Genomic DNA, 16,668 nt, shown 5'->3' with positions numbered 1-16,668 from the left:
ACCTCATTAATCAAGTTGTTAGTTCTCCTGTACATTTCGCTAGAGTTGTCTGATATTAGCTGAATAAATTACTTTCACTAAACGTCGTAAAAATCGTGAAGCCCCCGCCTCCTCGCGTGTTGTCATCCCTGTCAAATTGGGTATAAAATCATTGGCAAATCTCGTTGGAAAGCATCAGTCTTCCAACTGTTTCTAGCACTCCACTACCACTCCAATATGAAGGTGAGTGACTTAAAAGATTTGATAATTATTAATTTAAAATTTGGAATTAATTTCTTTTTTAATTCAAAATTTCAGTTCTTCATCATCGCTGCCCTCGTCGCTGTCGCTGCCGCCGCTGACTACGCCCCCAAGTACGAGGCTCCTAAATACGAGAAAGCCACTTACGTGAGTCTTAATTAAATCGTCATAACTTGAAAGAAATTTCGACTAAAATTTTGATTCGATTCAATGTTTAGACCCCGGCGTACGCACCCAAATACGAAGCTAAATACGAGGAAGTAACTTATGTGAGTCTGAATAGGATCAAATCATTTCTAGGATCGACTAAACATTTCCAATTGGATTTTTGACAGGCCCCACAGCCGTACAGCTTCGAATACGACGTCCAGGATAAGGAATCCTACAACGATTTCCTCCACTCTGAGAAATCCGACTACAACGTCGTCACCGGAGTTTACCGCGTCGCTCTCCCCGACGGCCGCACCCAAATCGTCACCTACAAGGCCGATAAGGACGGATACACCGCCGATGTGAAATACGAAGGAGAGGCCAAATACCCCGAGTACGTCGAGAAGCAATACAAGGCTGCTTCCTACCCCGCTCCGGCTTACTCTGCCCCAGCCTACAAGGCCCCTGAATACAAAGCCCCCGCCTACGTTGCCCCCGTCTACTCTGCCCCAGTCTACAAGGCCCCCGCTTACTCTGCTCCCGCTTACACCGCCCCGGCCTACAAGCCTAAAACTTCTTACGTCGCTGCCCCCTCATACAAAGCCCCAGCAGCCTACTCTAAATATTAAATTTCCATAATGACGTATGGACTATATTCTAAATTGATTATTTAATAAAAACATCATTAAAAAAAAATTGTGTCGGCAACGATACTACCGTCTTTCTTTATTACAACCTCAGTTTAAATAGTTTTAGCAAACAAACAAAAAATCTCTTTTGTGTCTTTGTTCTCCCGTTTTATTCTAACATCTATTCGAAATTCTGGGCTTGCAGATCGGCGATCAAGTGTCCTTGTTGAATTGATTAATTGACAGTCCCAGTTAACGACACGCGAAGTGAACAAAAAACCAATTTTCTATTGTCATTTTGTTGTCGGAGAACGAACCTTTCAAAATTTGCCGATGGGCGTTCTGGCAAGCTCAAAATGAGGTCTAACTGATCTCAAGGTTGATTGTACGAATTTAATCTAGTCATCTTATCTTTTATTCATTTTTTTGTGGAACAAGTCAAGCTTGGTTAACTTTCCTGTCGCTGGTTTAATAACGTCTACATTTTCTTCTGCTGTTGCAAGTTCTAGAGCATTTTGGGCTGTGTCTGCTGCAACTTTGGGAAATTCGAAGTTTCTCAATTTCTGCCTCTCCCTTGACTCACGTTTGAAATTCTACAGAAGAAAATTAACAGAAATTGCTTCACTTTCATTATATTAAAGTCGCGGCAGACTTTTTAAAGAAAAAACCGGAATTGACCGACTGCGCACCACCCCGACTGCTGTCGGCGGACTATCTAGAAATTTGAATAATGCCATTTTTGTGTTTTAGAAAATGATTCGATGGATGGTTGACGAGTTAGTATCCTCCTTACAAGGATGCTGGGCATATAATCGATACGGATCCCAATTCAGAAGAGTCACTGCCGTTCTCCCGGATCAGATCATCAGCAGCCTCCGCCCTTGTGTACTTGAACTACATGCAGGGCAGATATATGAACAAATGTGGAGCATTCCACCTTTCGTTTATTCACCTCCTTCACTTTCGCTCACGGTATAACCGCGGAGTAACAGCAGCACCTCCCATAATTTTTCGTTTCGACAGTCAAGTCACGTTGCTATAAAAAAGGTTCGCCTCTTGGCTTAAGGCATCAGTCCGACACCTGACTTAAAAATATACACAACCCTCCAACATCATGAAGGTAAAAATCGCCATTTACTTCTGATGGCGACAGCAAAAAATGAAATTAAAAATTATTCGACCGTGTTAATTATTCCAGTTTTTCATCCTGACCGCCCTCTTCGCCGTTGCTGCCGCCAATTCCTACAAGACGGCCGCCAAATACGAAGAAGTCACTCACGTGAATGATTTTCATCATTGATGATTTACCAAATAACAAATAAAATTCAATTCTGGATTTTATGGACATTTTGTTTTCAGGGTCCGCAGCCGTACAGCTTCGGTTACGACGTCAAAGATAAGGAAACGTACACAGATTTCGATCACGCCGAGCAAGCTGATGGCCGAGTGACGAGCGGATCTTACCGCGTCGAGCTCCCCGACGGCCGCACCCAGTTCGTGTCGTACAAGGCCGACGAGAACGGCAACGTCGCTGATGTCAAGTACGAAGGAGAGGCCCAGTATCCCGAATACAAGGCCCCCGCCTACGCCAAAGCTAGTCCCTACACACCGGCTTACACTTCTCCAGTCTACAACGCTCCAGCTTATGCCGGCCTTAGCTTCCCGCAATACAAAACGCCCAGCACTTATCCCGCCTATCCCAAACTGTAAATAACCCCAAATTTCCTATCATTTTTTTTCTCCTGATTATTTATTGACTGTCACGCGGCGTTCACGGCCACACTTACAATTATGGCCGATTGTTTTGATGTCGAAATTCGCAAATGTAAATTATTATTCCTACAGAGTACATGTGTCTAAGGTGCTGTCCATAAACATTAAACAACGCCATTACATTTTTCCTTGATTTTCTAACCCCTCCTCGCTCTAGAACAATGGCATCATTTTTCAGACGAGGACGAGGACCTTATTGGGAGGGGGTCCCATAGTTGAAATAAGTTTCCTCGTCAATTTTTCTTTTTCTTTTGTATGTCCTCACCTCTAATTTTTTAGATTTCACTCGTCACAAAAATAGCTAACCCTTCCTCCCCTAAACGCGTAACTTCGTTTTGATGGACGCCCACAATAAGAATGGTACAGCTCGAGAATTGCGAAAGTAACGTGACGTAACAAAATCGAAATCAGTAATTATACAGTGTCAGATCAAATAATTTTTACCGACTGTACCGCCCGAAGGCTTAGCGTCTTTTTTACATACGTTCAGCTTTTACAAGTTGTCTAGACAATGCGTCTTCAAACTGAACGATCAATTTGCAATTTGCTCAACAAACTACGCACTACACATGCGGGACTGAGTATAGGGCTTTTATGTAAAACAAATATTGGCAAAAAACATTATTCCTTATTGACTTCATTATTCCTAGCATCATAAGTGCTATAGTTACATCACGACTCACGAGAGATAAAGGCCTTCCCCGTATTTTTTGCTATGCATCGTGACTCATCATTGTTTTTTTCTTTCTCTTTCAGAGCCACTGAAAGGTAGCAAATGATGTTTTTGCACATCACATTAATTCAAATTGGGCGATGAACAATCCAAATATTAATTGTTTGTTTTTCTTCAAAACTTGTATTTGCACATAATTAATTATCACTCAGACAGATAACAAAAAAGTTGCCGTCAGAGTTTAACATTTTGGTTTGGTGGTCTTAAATTATTAAAATAGCCAATACATTAAGGTATAGGAGGCAATCAAGGATGAACACCATACATAATTAAAGACCTGTTGGAGTAAGTGTTCCAATTCTAATATTCCGGGGCGGAGTAAGCGGGAGCTTTGTATGCGGGGGCAGCGGTAGTTGGAGCCACGTAAGCCGGAGCAGCGTAAGCGGCGGTGGTCGGAGCTGGAAAGTATGCGGCTGTGGTGGTCGGAGCTTCATAAGCTGGAGCCACATATGCTTGGGTAGTCGGGGCAACGTAAGCAACGGGAGCGGGAGCAACATAAGCCGGAGCAGCGTAGACAACTGGAGCCTTGTACGCGGGTGCTGGCGCAACGTAAGCGGGTGCTGGCGCAACATAAGCGGGTGCTGGCGCAACGTAAGCGGGTGCTGGCGCAACATAAGCGGGTGCTGGCGCAACATAAGCGGGTGCTGGCGCAACGTAAGCGGGAGCTTTGTAGGCCGGGGCAGTGTAAACCGGAGCGACGTAGGGTTTGGGTTTGTACTCGGGCTCGACGAATTCCGGGTATTTGGCCTCACCTTCGTAGGTGACGGTGGCGACGTTTCCGTTCTTGTCGGCTCTGTAGTTGACGATCTGAGTGCGTCCGTCGGGGAGAACGACGCGGTAGGAGCCGCTGACTACGTGACCGTCGCTCTTCTCGGAAAAGGAGAAATCGGCGTAAGATTCTTCGTCCTTGATTTCATAACCAAATCTGTAGGGGCGTGGGTCCTGTAATTAATTTAAAAAAAAGTTTTTGAGTGTTACAGTTGATTATATAGCCATCAATGGCCACTGCTGCCAAAAGTTTGAGCTTTAAAGACTTACGTATTTGACTTCTTCGTATTTCGGCTTCACGTACTTTGGAGTCACGTACACGGGAGCTGGAGCCACGTACACAGCAGGAGCAGGAGCTTCGTACTTGGGAGCTTCATACTTAGGAGCTGGAGCTTCGTACTTAGGTGCTGGGGCTACGTATTTAACAGCTGGGGCTTCATATTTAGGAGCCGGGGCTTCGTATTTAGGAGCTGGGGCTTCATATTTAGGAGCCGGGGCTTCGTATTTAGGAGCTGGGGCTTCGTATTTAGGAGCTGGGGCTTCATTTTTGACAGCTGGGGCTTCGTATTTAGGAGCCGGGGCTTCGTATTTGGGTACAGGAGCTTCATACTTAGGTGCTGCTGGAGCTGCGTACTTCATGGACTCGTATTTAGGAGAGTCATAAGCGGCCGTGACGGCGAAAAGGGCTACGAGAATGATGAACTGAAAGAAGTTTAAAAATTTCGAGTTCAAAGACATTTTTCTGCTGTTATACTTATTCTATTTGACTTATTACCTTCATCTTGGAGTGGTTGTGAGTTGGTTGTTACAGTTTTAGAACTGATGCTTTTTCCCAACGCAGTCAAAGGCTTTTATAGCGATTTCGAGGAGGAAGTTGCGCGGGTGTATACGGAGAGGAATTCCGGTTGGAAAACAGAAAGTGAAATGAGGAAGGATTATCGTGTAATGTGCGCAGTTAAGGAAGACCGTAGATAGCTATTCCATCCAGAAGGATTCCGATTCGCCGGGGCCGGGACGATTTATCTGGTTCAAGAACAACCCACAGTCTGTGAAGGCTTGCACCTGTACACTTGATGACCTAGAAGAGATGATAGCCTGAATACTCTTTTGAAGATCGAATTTGCCCAGTGGGGAGTCCAGTCAGTTCTGCTTTTCCTCTTTCGAAACATGGAAGTTCACCTTGTTATTGTCTATAGGAACAGAGCACAATCTCTAGCGTGGCCAATAACAACAATAACAATAACAGCAACAACAACAACCCGCATTACGAAATATACGAATAACAAAAGCTTTCAGGACCTTGCACCATTAACAACAGGAACATGAATAATCATGTAATACACAGCAAAGAAAAAAAACATTAAGTCCAATTATTTTTGTTTGCATTAGCAAGGGGGATAACATTTTGAAATGTTCCTGGTCTTTTTACTGAAATTCAATGAAGGAAGGCAGAAAATTGAAGTCAAAGATATAAAAACAAAGTAGTTCGCATTGTGCTGGGCCATTTTAATATTCAGGGTATCTTTGCTTTTTGCTTTTTTTCGTCCTTCAAAATAACTGACAAACAAATGTCGTAACGGCGGCTGTCAGTTTTGTAGATGGCCATTTGGGTGCGGTCCTCCAAAAACATTTGGGCTACATATTGCCAGCAGTTGGCGGGCGTGCCGCTAGATTCCTCAACCTTGAATAGATGTGAGATCTCCAGCCTCAAAACTGTGTAAGGCCGAGCTATAACAAATATGCGGTTACCCAAAATACGACTGAAACTTAAATATTCAGATATAGTCAGCATAGTCGGTTATATACTTATTTAAATCCAAAACCACGCTATATTTATCAAGCTAGTTTACCCCGCGCGCTGTTGCGTTTATATATTTTTGGAAACATATTTTTTTTCAATTTTCGGGCACACGTTCTGCATGGCAGCCCAGCCTATATTAATCGTTTTATTATGCCGATCTCAATAAAACGGTGGATTTCATAATTATATTTGGCTAGAGTCTGAGTCTGAGATTTCGAGAGTGAAAGTGCTGGGATGCCCGAGATCGCAACAGTTTATTGAGCTCTGCTCGAAATTTACAATTCGCTGGTATTTAGTTCAAACCAAACTTTTTATTGAGAATCTTTTTTTTCTTAGTTTTTGGTCGTCGTAAAACAGTCGAGGGGCTCGAGGTCGAGACGTAACAAGTGGATGGCCAGGAATACTCCCCAGGCCCAAGGCCAGTGAGAGTTCAATTCTTGTGTGAGAATGTCCAATTAAACAAAGGACAACGGTGAACATTTTTTGAAACAAACCAAAACCGTTTGTTTTATTGGGCAGGCAAACACGTTTCGGAAAGATCGCCTTATGGGAATGACTTGGCAAAATTTGGCAAAGACATGTGCTTAATAATGTAAAAGAACAGCGGTTTTCTCATCTCATTATTATTTTAAAGGGAGACGCAATATCAAAAACCGAAAGGCTTGGCAGTGGCAGTCGCTCTAGAATATGCAAACAAGGAATAATTGCATGAAATTAGGTCAGGGATTGTCAGATTCAAATCAGCGCCCAAAAAGCTTTTTTATCGAGGAATTCACCTTCTTTTTTATCAATAAGATTATTTTGCTTCGTTTTTTTTCCAGAAATACAAATGTTCCAATTCCACCAAAAATATTGTCATTCGTACGTGAGTTGGTCATCGGGAATATCTCCGCAACATCTAGTTAATTTTTTGAGTTGTGAGTAAATGAATTAAAACTATAATTTTTTTTCCAGTTATTCTATTTCAGAATTCAGACAGACGAATAAATTTTCATTTCCAGTACATGAAAACACACACACGATATTTCTTTTGGTAATTTGAATTTGTACAGAACTATATAGACGGAGACGACCACTCACTTTTTTTTTAATTTGTGATGTCGCCTTCGAATAAATTATAATCTTGATCTTCATTAAATATATAGTCATCAGTACACATGATGGCGGAAGCTTCAATATTTGGGGTAAGCAGCTGGGTAAGCAGCTGGGTAAGCAGCTGGGTAAGCAGCGGGGGCTTTGTAGGCCGATCTGAAGATCGGAGCCATGTATTCCGGAGCGGAATAAACTGGCGCCTTGTAGGCCGGAGCAGAGTAAGCCGGTGCTTTGTACGCCGGGGCAGAGTAAGCGGGAGCCTTGTAAGCTGGAGCAGGGTAAGCCGGAGCAGAGTAAGCGGGAGCTTTGTATGCCGGAGCAGAGTAAGAGGGAGCTTTGTATGCCGGAGCAGAGTAAGCAGGGGCCTTGTAGGCCGGAGCAGAGTAAGCCGGAGCAGAATAGGCGGGGGCCTTGTAGGCTGGAGCAGAGTAAGCGGGAGCAGCTTTGTATTCGGATTCATCGGGATACTGGGCCTCTCCCTCGTAGGTGACATCGGCCACATTGCCGTTCTCGTCGGCTCGGTAGGTGACGATCTGGGTGCGGCCATCGGGGAGTTCGACGCGGTAAGATCCGCTAATCACTTTGCCGTCGCTCTCCTCGGTGTGGACGAAGTCGTTGTAAGTATCCTCGTCCTTAACATCCCACGAAAAGCTGTAAGGTTGTTTCTCCTAAGTATAAAACAAGTCGTCAAATTATTATTTGTTGGACAGCTGAAATTATGTGATCAGGAGATATACACTCACGTAATCAGGTTTGGCGGGAGCCTCGTATTTCGACTGGACGTAATCGCTGGTCTTATAAGTCCCGGCGGCGGCGACGGCGAACAGAACGGCGAAGATGAAGAACTGGAAAATGAAACGATTGGTTATATAATATTTATGGCACTTTCGTTGGGTGACAACGTGTTGAGAGCGCTGAGAAGAGAATTGATTGCAGCATCACTATACTCTATGCGCACACAGGAATGCTGTTTACCTTCATTGTGGAGGGAGCTGTGAATCGACTGGAAACAGTTGTGCAACTGATATTGTTCAACTTGCCAGTCAAACGTTTATATAGCTGCGATTTTTTTCAGGGGAGTCTACTTCATCTATGATGGATATTTCGGCCTGAAGCGAAAGTGTAACGGAGAACAATGTGCGATAGCAATGGCCATAATCGGAGCCCAGCAACATTTATCTTAGGCTACTCTTATTTAGTTCAAGATCACTCGACAATGCGAAGCCTCCCTCAACACATGCGTGAGACTCGAACGAAGGTTTCGGGTGCATTATTATTAGGTAGAACGCCTCAAATCTCCCGCTGTTGTCGTATTATCCCGAATAGGAAATAGTGCGAGCATAAGTATAGAGTGGATTATGCGAATATGGTCCAACCTCAAATCTCTTACATATCATCAACGGTGAGAAGAATTTTGGCGATTACTTGGCAAGTGTCCGTGAAATTCCGGACGACTTGTCTTTTGGAGTAAAAGTAACGTGATTTTTGTGCACAATGTATAGCACCTGCCACATTCCCACAAAGGAATGATTTCGCTGATTTTACGCAAGAGTTTCGTAATGGAAAATTTTGAATGAATATTTTGCTCCATCATGAATTATTGTCAAGTTGCATCTTACACCAAACACGAATTTAACCTTTTCGTCGTCAGCAAAAAAAAGAGGTTTAGTCGAGTTTAGTGCACTTTGACTTCGTACTACGGGTCTTATTTGTGATTTGACTTGACAGAAATGATTTGACTAACCAGCAGACACTTTGACATCATAAGAGTGTGCAATAAGCTCACTCTAGTTGAGATTGCGAGTTAATCGAACGTCTTTCTCAAATGTCCCTAATGAGTCATGAGCTACGTATCTGCTTGAAGTCTTATTGGAGCCAGTAATTGGTTTTCCCCACAACGAATAATTTTTTTTTAAATTGGAATTATTATGGAACTCATGCTATCAAAAGTTTTGTTTTTGTTTGTTTTGCGAGGACGAAATAATGACGATGGAAACCAAACACTGAAACATTTTTGTTTTAAATTGTCGAATTGTATTTAATAAATAAATGAGACGACTATGGATTATAGTCGCCATCATATATCTTTGACTTTCAATTTTTCATCATAAACCACATTCACTCGGAAAATATTTGAAGGGAAAAGGAATTATTTTTAATATTTAGGATAGGCAGGAACGGGCTTGTAGGCCGTGGGTTTGTAGGCCGGAGTGGGGGCCTTGTAGGCTGGGGCAGAGTAAGTGGGGGCCTTGTAGGCGGGAGCGGAGTAGGTGGGGGCCTTGTAGGCGGGAGCGGGGGCTTTGTACTCGGGAGCCTTGTAGGCTGGTGCGGGGTAAGCGGGAGCGGGGTAAGCTGGGGCAGGGTAGGAAGCAGCGGGCTTGTATGCGGGCTTGTAAGCGGGCTCCTCGGGGTACTTGGCCTCTCCTTCGTATTTCACATCGGCGTTGTATCCGTCCTTATCGGCCTTGTAGGTGACGATTTGGGTGCGGCCATCGGGGAGAGCAACGCGGTAAGATCCGGTGACGACGTTGTAGTCGGATTTCTCAGAGTGGAGGAAATCGTTGTAGGATTCCTTATCCTGGACGTCGTATTCGAAGCTGTACGGCTGTGGGGCCTGTCAAAAATCCAATTGGAAATGTTTAGTCGATCCTAGAAGTGACTTATTATGATCCTATTCAGACTCACATAAGTAACTTCCTCGTATTTAGCTTCGTATTTGGGTGCGTATTCGGGAGCTTTGTAAGAGTTGGCGGCAGCGACGGCGACGAGGGCGGCGAGGATGAAGAACTACATAATGGAAGAGAAAATGGAATAATCATTCAACTGCTGCTGATGGGTGCTGTTCCAGATGATTGAATTTGAAATGATAGGCCGCTTATTTTTTACCTTCATGTTGGAGATGTGAGAGTTGGTTGAGGCAGCTGGAAGAACTGATGCTTTGGAGTTGGCCAGCCGAGCGTTTTATACCCGAGTCTATCGCGTCATTGTCTAGTAGGCAGATGTATGTGTGAAAGACGTGGGCGTATTGGGTGGAGCAGGTACTTGATGAGGATTTTACCTGCGAGTGAAAGTGAATGCGGAGAAGGGGGCGACGGAAATTATGAATAGCACCTCTGAATAGAAGCCCGGCAAAACAATTTCTAGGTATAAGACGAATTGTTCCACATTTGGAAGCTTTTGTACTCTATGTAGTTCATGCGCGGCAAGGCAGTGAACGTAATACGTTGGCGGCATCAGAAGAGAACGTGCAAAAATATTACACGATTTTATCTCCGCGGGCCGACGTGTTGGCCAAATAAATTGTCGGAACCCGTAATTCGACCGCAATCATTTCACTTAATAGCCAATTTTTTTATATAACTCGGCATAATAGCTATTAAATTTATTATATTAGCCTCTGATCTTGAAATGTTAATACCAATTTCATTAGCGGATGAATGATGAGACTCTGGATGATCTCAAGACGAAAAGAATTGGCTTTACCTTTATGAATGATGGTCTCACTCTTAAGGAATCTCAAGACGCTGAACTACTTTCTCCAACACATTCCTATACTTAGAATTGATACATGTGCGTGCTCTAAGAAGTGAGCTATCAAACGCCTTGGCCCTACATAGTAGATCTTCATATGTGCAAGTGACTCGGCAAAATGCCACACGGTTACTTTATGAGCTGTTATTATTACAACTCGAATAATCTACTAGAGATTTACTATGCATCAGAGCCGAAGGGCTTGTCAGAACGGCAAAAAGGTGTAATTTCCTAAAAAACTGGGTCAGGGTTTCCGAGATTATAATCACTTTTGTTGCCACATATTCATCTTTTTTTTTTGTTGTTATCATTGTGGTTGTTTGATCGGGTGTGCCCCAGTTCCAGCTAATGATAAATTTGATCCAGATTCCTTATATGAGCACCTCTAACGAAAGTAAGATGTCTTTATGGTTTTCTGGGAATTTCGAACATCGCATACAGCCACTGATTTTTTTTTTTTTTTAATTTCCTTCAAATTCGCTTTTTTAAATTGAAAAGTTCCAGGAAACACAGAATTTTGCCAACTTATTGTATTTTTTAAATAAATCAAACGGTCATGACGTTGCCGTTGATAGATATCTTTGAACCACGATCTTCATTCATTCATTCAGCTCAATAAATAAGGCAATAGGGAGGATTGGAGAAATTAGTATTTGGGGTAGGCGGGGGCCTTGTAGGCTGGTGCGGGGTAAGCGGGAGCGGGGTAAGACGGGGCAGAGTAGGCTGGGGCAGAGTAAGCGGGCTTGTATGCGGGCTCCTCGGGGTATTTGGCCTCTCCTTCGAACTTGACATCGGCAGTGTATCCGTCCTTATCGGCTTTGTAGTTGACGATCTGGGTGCGGCCATCGGGGAGAGCGACGCGGTAAGATCCGGTGACGACGTTGTAGTCGGATTTCTCGTTGTGCTCAAAGTCGTTGTAGGATTCCTTATCCTGGACGTCATATCCGAAGCTGTAGGGCTGGGGAGCCTGTCAAACCAAATTCAAATGTTAATTTTGACGAAAGCTTTTTTGTTTTATAATATTGAAGCAAAAGGAAACTCACGTAAGTGACTTCTTCGTATTTGGGAGCCTCGTATTTAGGAGCGTACTCAGCGGCCTTGTAGGAGCTAGCAGCAGCGACGGCGAAGAGAGCAGCGAAGATGATGAACTGGAACATTTGCCAAAAAAGAAAAAAGAAAGAAAAATGAAAGATGAAAACGAAAGTTCAGATGGATGGGCTTTCAGATGTGCGCTGGAAATCCAACGTGAAAGAACAGCTGTTGTAGAGTCGCTGTCGGATTGTTACCTTCATGTTGGAGATGTGAGTTGCTCTAGACAGTTGTAGATGAACTGGTGATTCAGTCGTGACCGACTAAGGCTTTATATACACGGTGAGACGTTCACAAGCTATTATCAAATGCCCCGTCACTTCACCTCTATGTGGGAAGTGCTTTGCATAACCTTTCGAGTGCTGAGAGAAAGTGAATATACAACACAGCAAAGGCCAACTAGTTGCCAATCGAAAACGGCAAAGTCACATTAGATTCTAGTAGATGCTATGAGAAATTGCTCTAGGTAATATCGAATTCGGTTGAAATGTAGTTCAAGTCCGAATACGTCCAAGGCTCACTGCTCGAGTGACCTAGAGAATATACAAAAACACTAGACAGCCGAAATCAAAATGATTCCTCGAGCCATCAAGTTTAGCTATAATAGTTTTATAAGGGCAGATTTTTTATAGAACAGCAGCCTTTCACTATATGCCAGCAATCATTATTTCCCTTTTAATAATTTGATTCTTTTGTGCTGCCTACCATATTATACTCCTTGACAGGCCTATACCGGCCGCTGTATTATGTATTAATTTTTTCATTTCTTCAATGGTGTCAACACCCAGCGGTGGCTGTTTTGCATATTTGAATAATAAAAAAATATTCCTGGCGTATCCTACATCAAGAATGACAAGATAAATTATCCATCGAGCATGAAAAGTGCAACCGGTCACCGATAAGCCCAATCGGTACAAGTTTCACGTATCCGGCCGTAAAAGGCATTCCGCCTGCTGCATAATCTCTCTGTCCATCAACAAAAGAGTATTTCTATTTCACGTATGGAATAGATTATTTATGCGTGAATGTGCGGGGAGAAAAACATCTATCCACCTTTCGTCATCGTGATTCTTCCTCGGTTGAAATGTTTGCAGAGCACTGAGACTGCAGTCAGTAGCAACAGCTATACAACATTGGCTGTGATGCCTTTCGGTCGTTGCGTTCCTTTCTCTTTCGTTTGGCGCATACCAAATCATCCGTCTTTCCTTTTTTAGAAAAATGTACCGTAACAACAGCGCACCAGACTAGTCTGATGGCGTAATCACGTCGTGTGTAGCCCCCCTCCCGATTTTCGGTTATCGGCTAGCCGACTGTCTGAGAACTATACTCCGATTTTAAAATTCATGGATCCTCTCCGTCGTTTTCAATGTTATGTAGAAGCGCAAATTATTGCTGTAAGGTTTATCGCACCGTGAAAACATTGGAAAGTGAATTTGAACGGCGATGGTTTACTATTCCTGTTTCGTGAGGCCTGCGGCGAGATTATTCTCGAGTGTGTATTCGAACGAATAATTTTGATTGGATTTCCCCGCGAACTCAATTTCTCTATAAATCTTGACCGGGTGTATTTTTTTTAAAAGCTGGTATTATTGAAATACGCGGAAGTGACATTTTCGTTCATTTTTAATTTTGATTTCTCTTATTTTTCAACTTTCCAAGCGCAGTATACGGGAGCGTTTAGGCACGAGTCCACGACAAGTCTGCAGATGTGATTCCAGTTCGGGTGAAAACGATTCAAAGTTGATCTGATTTGATCCCGGCACTCTCTGCTTCCTCATCTTTTCGAGTTATATTTCGACTGGCCCCGTATAGGAAACTTGTTCGACGATTTAGACCGCTGGATGAAACAGGTGGGACATTGCTATCGCTGTGACGCCCAGCCACCATCAACTTATTGTGGTCGCGTCAAACGATTTGACTGATATTCAGCTACAGTCCAGTTTTTCCTGACACTCCAAAGAACCCGTCAAACTCAAGAAATCTGCTATGCGACCTTTTTTCTATTAGGTTATTGCCACTCGTCTTTTTGTATTTATTCAAATTAGTAAACCGTTCTCAATTTTTTTCATCTAGCGCACTTTCATTATCGGTGCCCAGCCCAATCGCAATTTATGTAGAAATTCAAATTATCCCGGAGATGATTTTTTAAAAGGAGTTGCTGGGTCCATTGAAAGTTGAACCTCAACCAGTTTGAACTCTGTCTGGGTGAGAGTTGAACCAGGAAAGTTTTCTGGTTAATTCGGTGGTTGATTTTTAGAAAATCTTTGCGTTTCAGATTTTATCCCAAAATATACTTAGCCAAAGGGAAGATATCAAGAGTCTCCCGTTGGTGTCTAGAACTAGTATAGCTAACAACTAAAATTTTACTTTTGAGAAATTCAATTAGTCTAAGGGCCTAGCTACACTTTGTGTCTTAAATAAAAGTTGGAATGACTGGCCATTCAGATTTCAAGAGAAACTTTCTCAAAAGATTTTTGGCACCTGCAACTATATAAAATAAGTAAAAGAGATTTCAGTATAATTTTTCCATTCGTTAAAATAAAGCAAACAATAAAGACAAAAAAAAAGCTCAGAACTCGATACGTGGTGCCAGTTATTCCAGTTTTACCTCGTTTATTTCGTTCAATAAAAGCCAAAGCCTTTTACAGTTGTTTAAAAAAAAAGCTGACTTGCGTGAATAACGCGCTGTCTTCAAGTCGCGCGCGTTTTGAAAGGGAATATGTTCTTATGTGGAACAGTAGGTTATTTAGCTGGAAGCTTTGGAAAGTGTCTAGATGCAACCTAGGCCACACCTTTCCAATGGAAAATCCGGTTGCTGTCGCCGTTGCTCTATTCACTCTTTTATTCTACGGTCCTATATTATATGACGCTGGTTTAATAATAAGCCAACAAAAATGAAAACGTCTATACGTCAATAATAAAATGATTTTCTTATGCCTTTATATGTTTTGCCCATCTATTATACAAGCAATAAATAATTATTAGAGGCCCCCCGTCATATGAAAAAAAAAAAAAGAAATTGCGAGGGAAAGAGATAGATAACAAGTAAGATCATTTTTGATACACAAATACGTGAGAATTAAATGGAAAGTGATGGGTGGCAGCATCGTAAACATTTTCGCTTTATTTAAGGCTACATCCTCCCCGCGGTCGTTTAGGAAAACCGAGGAAAACGTCCATTCAGCTCTGCACACAGACTGGCGGCGGATGATTTTGGTATTGCGTAACAAGTCGACTGCGGTCGTGTCGGAGTAATTGCCCAGTTGTTTGTTTAGTCTAGACGACGGGATTTTGTTTAAAAAAGAACGATGCAATTTTTAATAGGAGTTGTACGAAGCGCCGATGACGTAATCGGCCTGTTTAGCATTCTGTTGCAAATATGTCGAATAACTGATGGGGTTGTACGCCGATTGTTTGGGAACGTCTTTCAGGTAATCAAAGTCAGAAGGCTCTTCTCGCTTATTCTCGTGCTGGCCTATCCCTTTCTTTCGGTAGGCAGCGAAAAAAGTGTTGGCATAGGGCGGACTTCTTTTGTTATTTCCCTTTTCAGGAGAATTCGGTTTCGCCTGGTCAAACGGTTTGGTGTTGCCGAAATCGCTTGCGGTCTGCCGCTTAAATCTTTCAGCCGCGGCAACCTTCACCTAGAGACAATTATGGACATGATATGACTGTCGGTAAAAATGCCGTGCGAACATGGATAACCCGGCCACTCACGTAGGAATCTTCCTCGGAAGAATACCCGGCAGAGGCGATGGCCAGTACTGCAGCCAACATGATAGCCTGTGATGAATCAAACACAAAATACTTTGGATTAAAACATTTAAGAAATAGGAAATTATAGCTACCTTCATGACGATCGCTGATTGGAACCGCATCGTCGAGGAGGAATGAAATTGACAAAGACTCGGTTTTCGTCTTTTATAGGTGAGAGTGAGACGACATTCAATAACAGTCACGCGACCAACCCCCCACATGCATGTCTATTTAAAAAGTGGCCTTTACAGAGGGTCGTGAAATTGCGCCATATCCTCATCGTTTGCGCGATATAGCGGATAACACGCCATTTAACGTATATAATGGAAGATTTTGCAACGTCCGGACGAAGGACGTGCGAATGAAAAATAATGGAAAGCCAATACGTATGCACTAAACATTGATGATTTATCGGCACTCAATTCAATCTCAGGGTAGCCTAGATATAAATTGCACCTGAAAATAACATGCACTTTCTCTTGGATTTGTATTGCTGCTGTTGGCGCATTGCATCGTTTGTCAATTAAACGAGGCGATGTTTCCCTCTCAAGGGTAATGGCTCTTTCTTCATTGTGGGAATGCTCATCACGTCGATCACACTATAGTGTGCAATGTCGCTCCGGTGTTTGCACAACAATAAAAATCCAATGGAGTCTGGGGGGGGGGGGACTTTTTTTTTCTGCCATAATTCCGAACATGGAGGTATGCACTGTCCTGTCATGTTTTATTCAATTGCACTTTGCATCCTTTCCATTCACCGGCGTTAAGTATCGGCACACGTGCCCTCACGGTTCTCAAGGGAACTATTGCACACCCGGGGTAAAGTCCCGTTTATGATAGATTTCTTTCCGTTCTGCTTCATCGGAACCGAACGAATAGTTCGCCTTTTCAAAACTCGTTCCTTTTGTACCGCACCCGACTTCCAATTTAATTTATTAGGATATTCGCAATCGGGGAAATGAATGTGCTCATTGCGCTTTACCATCTAAAACAAAATATTTGTCTTTTCAAATCAAGAAACACAAGAAGAGATGTAAATATGAGATATTTTCGTCATATTATTTTTAAAAAAATCCGCAAAGTCCAAATCCAATCCCCAAAGGCGATAC

General features: G+C 42.8%; 7 protein-coding genes across 11 annotated transcripts; 2 read left to right on the top strand and 5 right to left on the bottom strand.

Annotated features, from left to right (window-relative positions):
* Positions 1-69: 69 nt before the first annotated feature.
* On the top strand, positions 70-1,076 carry LOC124203059 (cuticle protein 18.6-like). The gene is made up of 4 exons (XM_046599634.1): positions 70-222; positions 298-387; positions 459-509; positions 576-1,076. The coding sequence occupies exons 1-4, from the start codon at positions 217-219 to the stop codon at positions 1,017-1,019; spliced, it is 591 nt and encodes a 196-aa protein (XP_046455590.1). The 5' UTR covers positions 70-216; the 3' UTR covers positions 1,020-1,076.
* A 909-nt stretch (positions 1,077-1,985) lies between these two features.
* On the top strand, positions 1,986-2,894 carry LOC124203063 (cuticle protein 8-like). Its single transcript, XM_046599639.1, has 3 exons — positions 1,986-2,139; positions 2,218-2,298; positions 2,379-2,894. The coding sequence occupies exons 1-3, from the start codon at positions 2,134-2,136 to the stop codon at positions 2,727-2,729; spliced, it is 438 nt and encodes a 145-aa protein (XP_046455595.1). The 5' UTR covers positions 1,986-2,133; the 3' UTR covers positions 2,730-2,894.
* Positions 2,895-3,638: 744 nt separating this feature from the next.
* On the bottom strand, positions 3,639-5,224 carry LOC124203055 (extensin-2-like). Of its 4 annotated transcripts, none has more exons than XM_046599630.1 (4): positions 5,069-5,224; positions 4,564-4,995; positions 4,159-4,467; positions 3,639-4,095 (listed from the first exon to the last, which is right to left on the bottom strand). In XM_046599630.1, exons 1-4 carry the CDS (start codon positions 5,072-5,074, stop codon positions 3,826-3,828), a joined length of 1,017 nt encoding a protein of 338 aa, XP_046455586.1. In that variant the 5' UTR covers positions 5,075-5,224; the 3' UTR covers positions 3,639-3,825. The 4 variants fall into 4 exon arrangements, with proteins under 4 accessions (XP_046455586.1, XP_046455585.1, XP_046455587.1 ...); XM_046599629.1 differs by having other exon boundaries at positions 3,639-4,137; positions 4,180-4,467; XM_046599631.1 differs by having other exon boundaries at positions 3,639-4,083; positions 4,189-4,467.
* A 1,907-nt stretch (positions 5,225-7,131) lies between these two features.
* Positions 7,132-8,266, bottom strand: LOC124203056 (adhesive plaque matrix protein-like). The gene is made up of 3 exons (XM_046599632.1): positions 8,162-8,266; positions 7,930-8,031; positions 7,132-7,854 (listed from the first exon to the last, which is right to left on the bottom strand). Exons 1-3 carry the CDS (start codon positions 8,165-8,167, stop codon positions 7,267-7,269), a joined length of 696 nt encoding a protein of 231 aa, XP_046455588.1. The 5' UTR covers positions 8,168-8,266; the 3' UTR covers positions 7,132-7,266.
* A 931-nt stretch (positions 8,267-9,197) lies between these two features.
* On the bottom strand, positions 9,198-10,190 carry LOC124203060 (adhesive plaque matrix protein-like). Its single transcript, XM_046599635.1, has 3 exons — positions 10,073-10,190; positions 9,872-9,973; positions 9,198-9,800 (listed from the first exon to the last, which is right to left on the bottom strand). Exons 1-3 carry the CDS (start codon positions 10,076-10,078, stop codon positions 9,342-9,344), a joined length of 567 nt encoding a protein of 188 aa, XP_046455591.1. The 5' UTR covers positions 10,079-10,190; the 3' UTR covers positions 9,198-9,341.
* A 1,042-nt stretch (positions 10,191-11,232) lies between these two features.
* On the bottom strand, positions 11,233-12,147 carry LOC124203066 (cuticle protein 10.9-like). The gene is made up of 3 exons (XM_046599643.1): positions 12,004-12,147; positions 11,761-11,865; positions 11,233-11,684 (listed from the first exon to the last, which is right to left on the bottom strand). Exons 1-3 carry the CDS (start codon positions 12,007-12,009, stop codon positions 11,364-11,366), a joined length of 432 nt encoding a protein of 143 aa, XP_046455599.1. The 5' UTR covers positions 12,010-12,147; the 3' UTR covers positions 11,233-11,363.
* A 2,570-nt stretch (positions 12,148-14,717) lies between these two features.
* On the bottom strand, positions 14,718-15,779 carry LOC124202543. 2 transcript variants are annotated; one of them, XM_046598895.1, is made up of 3 exons: positions 15,652-15,779; positions 15,521-15,586; positions 14,718-15,447 (listed from the first exon to the last, which is right to left on the bottom strand). In XM_046598895.1, exons 1-3 carry the CDS (start codon positions 15,679-15,681, stop codon positions 15,124-15,126), a joined length of 420 nt encoding a protein of 139 aa, XP_046454851.1. In that variant the 5' UTR covers positions 15,682-15,779; the 3' UTR covers positions 14,718-15,123. The 2 variants fall into 2 exon arrangements, with proteins under 2 accessions (XP_046454851.1, XP_046454852.1); XM_046598896.1 differs by having other exon boundaries at positions 14,718-15,441; positions 15,652-15,756.
* Positions 15,780-16,668: the final 889 nt, after the last annotated feature.

Source organism: Daphnia pulex, chromosome 9, assembly GCF_021134715.1.
Source record: "Daphnia pulex isolate KAP4 chromosome 9, ASM2113471v1".
NCBI classification, from domain to species: Eukaryota; Metazoa; Arthropoda; class Branchiopoda; order Diplostraca; family Daphniidae; genus Daphnia; species Daphnia pulex.
Note: the sequence above shows the minus strand (reverse complement) of the source record. Positions and strands in the feature narration are given on the sequence as shown.

Coding starts and splice junctions, on each gene's coding strand:
- LOC124203059 (XM_046599634.1), top strand. Junction 388..458: donor AATACGAGAAAGCCACTTAC/GTGAGTCTTAAT, acceptor TTCAATGTTTAG/ACCCCGGCGTACGCACCCAA. Junction 510..575: donor AATACGAGGAAGTAACTTAT/GTGAGTCTGAAT, acceptor GATTTTTGACAG/GCCCCACAGCCGTACAGCTT.
- LOC124203063 (XM_046599639.1), top strand. Junction 2,299..2,378: donor AATACGAAGAAGTCACTCAC/GTGAATGATTTT, acceptor TTTTGTTTTCAG/GGTCCGCAGCCGTACAGCTT.
- LOC124203055 (XM_046599628.1), bottom strand. Junction 4,468..4,563: donor AATACGAAGAAGTCAAATAC/GTAAGTCTTTAA, acceptor AATTAATTACAG/GACCCACGCCCCTACAGATT.
- LOC124203056 (XM_046599632.1), bottom strand. Junction 7,855..7,929: donor CTCCCGCCAAACCTGATTAC/GTGAGTGTATAT, acceptor TTTTATACTTAG/GAGAAACAACCTTACAGCTT.
- LOC124203060 (XM_046599635.1), bottom strand. Junction 9,801..9,871: donor AATACGAGGAAGTTACTTAT/GTGAGTCTGAAT, acceptor GATTTTTGACAG/GCCCCACAGCCGTACAGCTT.
- LOC124203066 (XM_046599643.1), bottom strand. Junction 11,685..11,760: donor AATACGAAGAAGTCACTTAC/GTGAGTTTCCTT, acceptor TTGGTTTGACAG/GCTCCCCAGCCCTACAGCTT.
- LOC124202543 (XM_046598895.1), bottom strand. CDS start 15,681: ATGCGGTTCCAATCAGCGATCGTCATGAAG. Junction 15,587..15,651: donor AATCAGCGATCGTCATGAAG/GTAGCTATAATT, acceptor GATTCATCACAG/GCTATCATGTTGGCTGCAGT. Junction 15,448..15,520: donor CTTCCGAGGAAGATTCCTAC/GTGAGTGGCCGG, acceptor AATTGTCTCTAG/GTGAAGGTTGCCGCGGCTGA.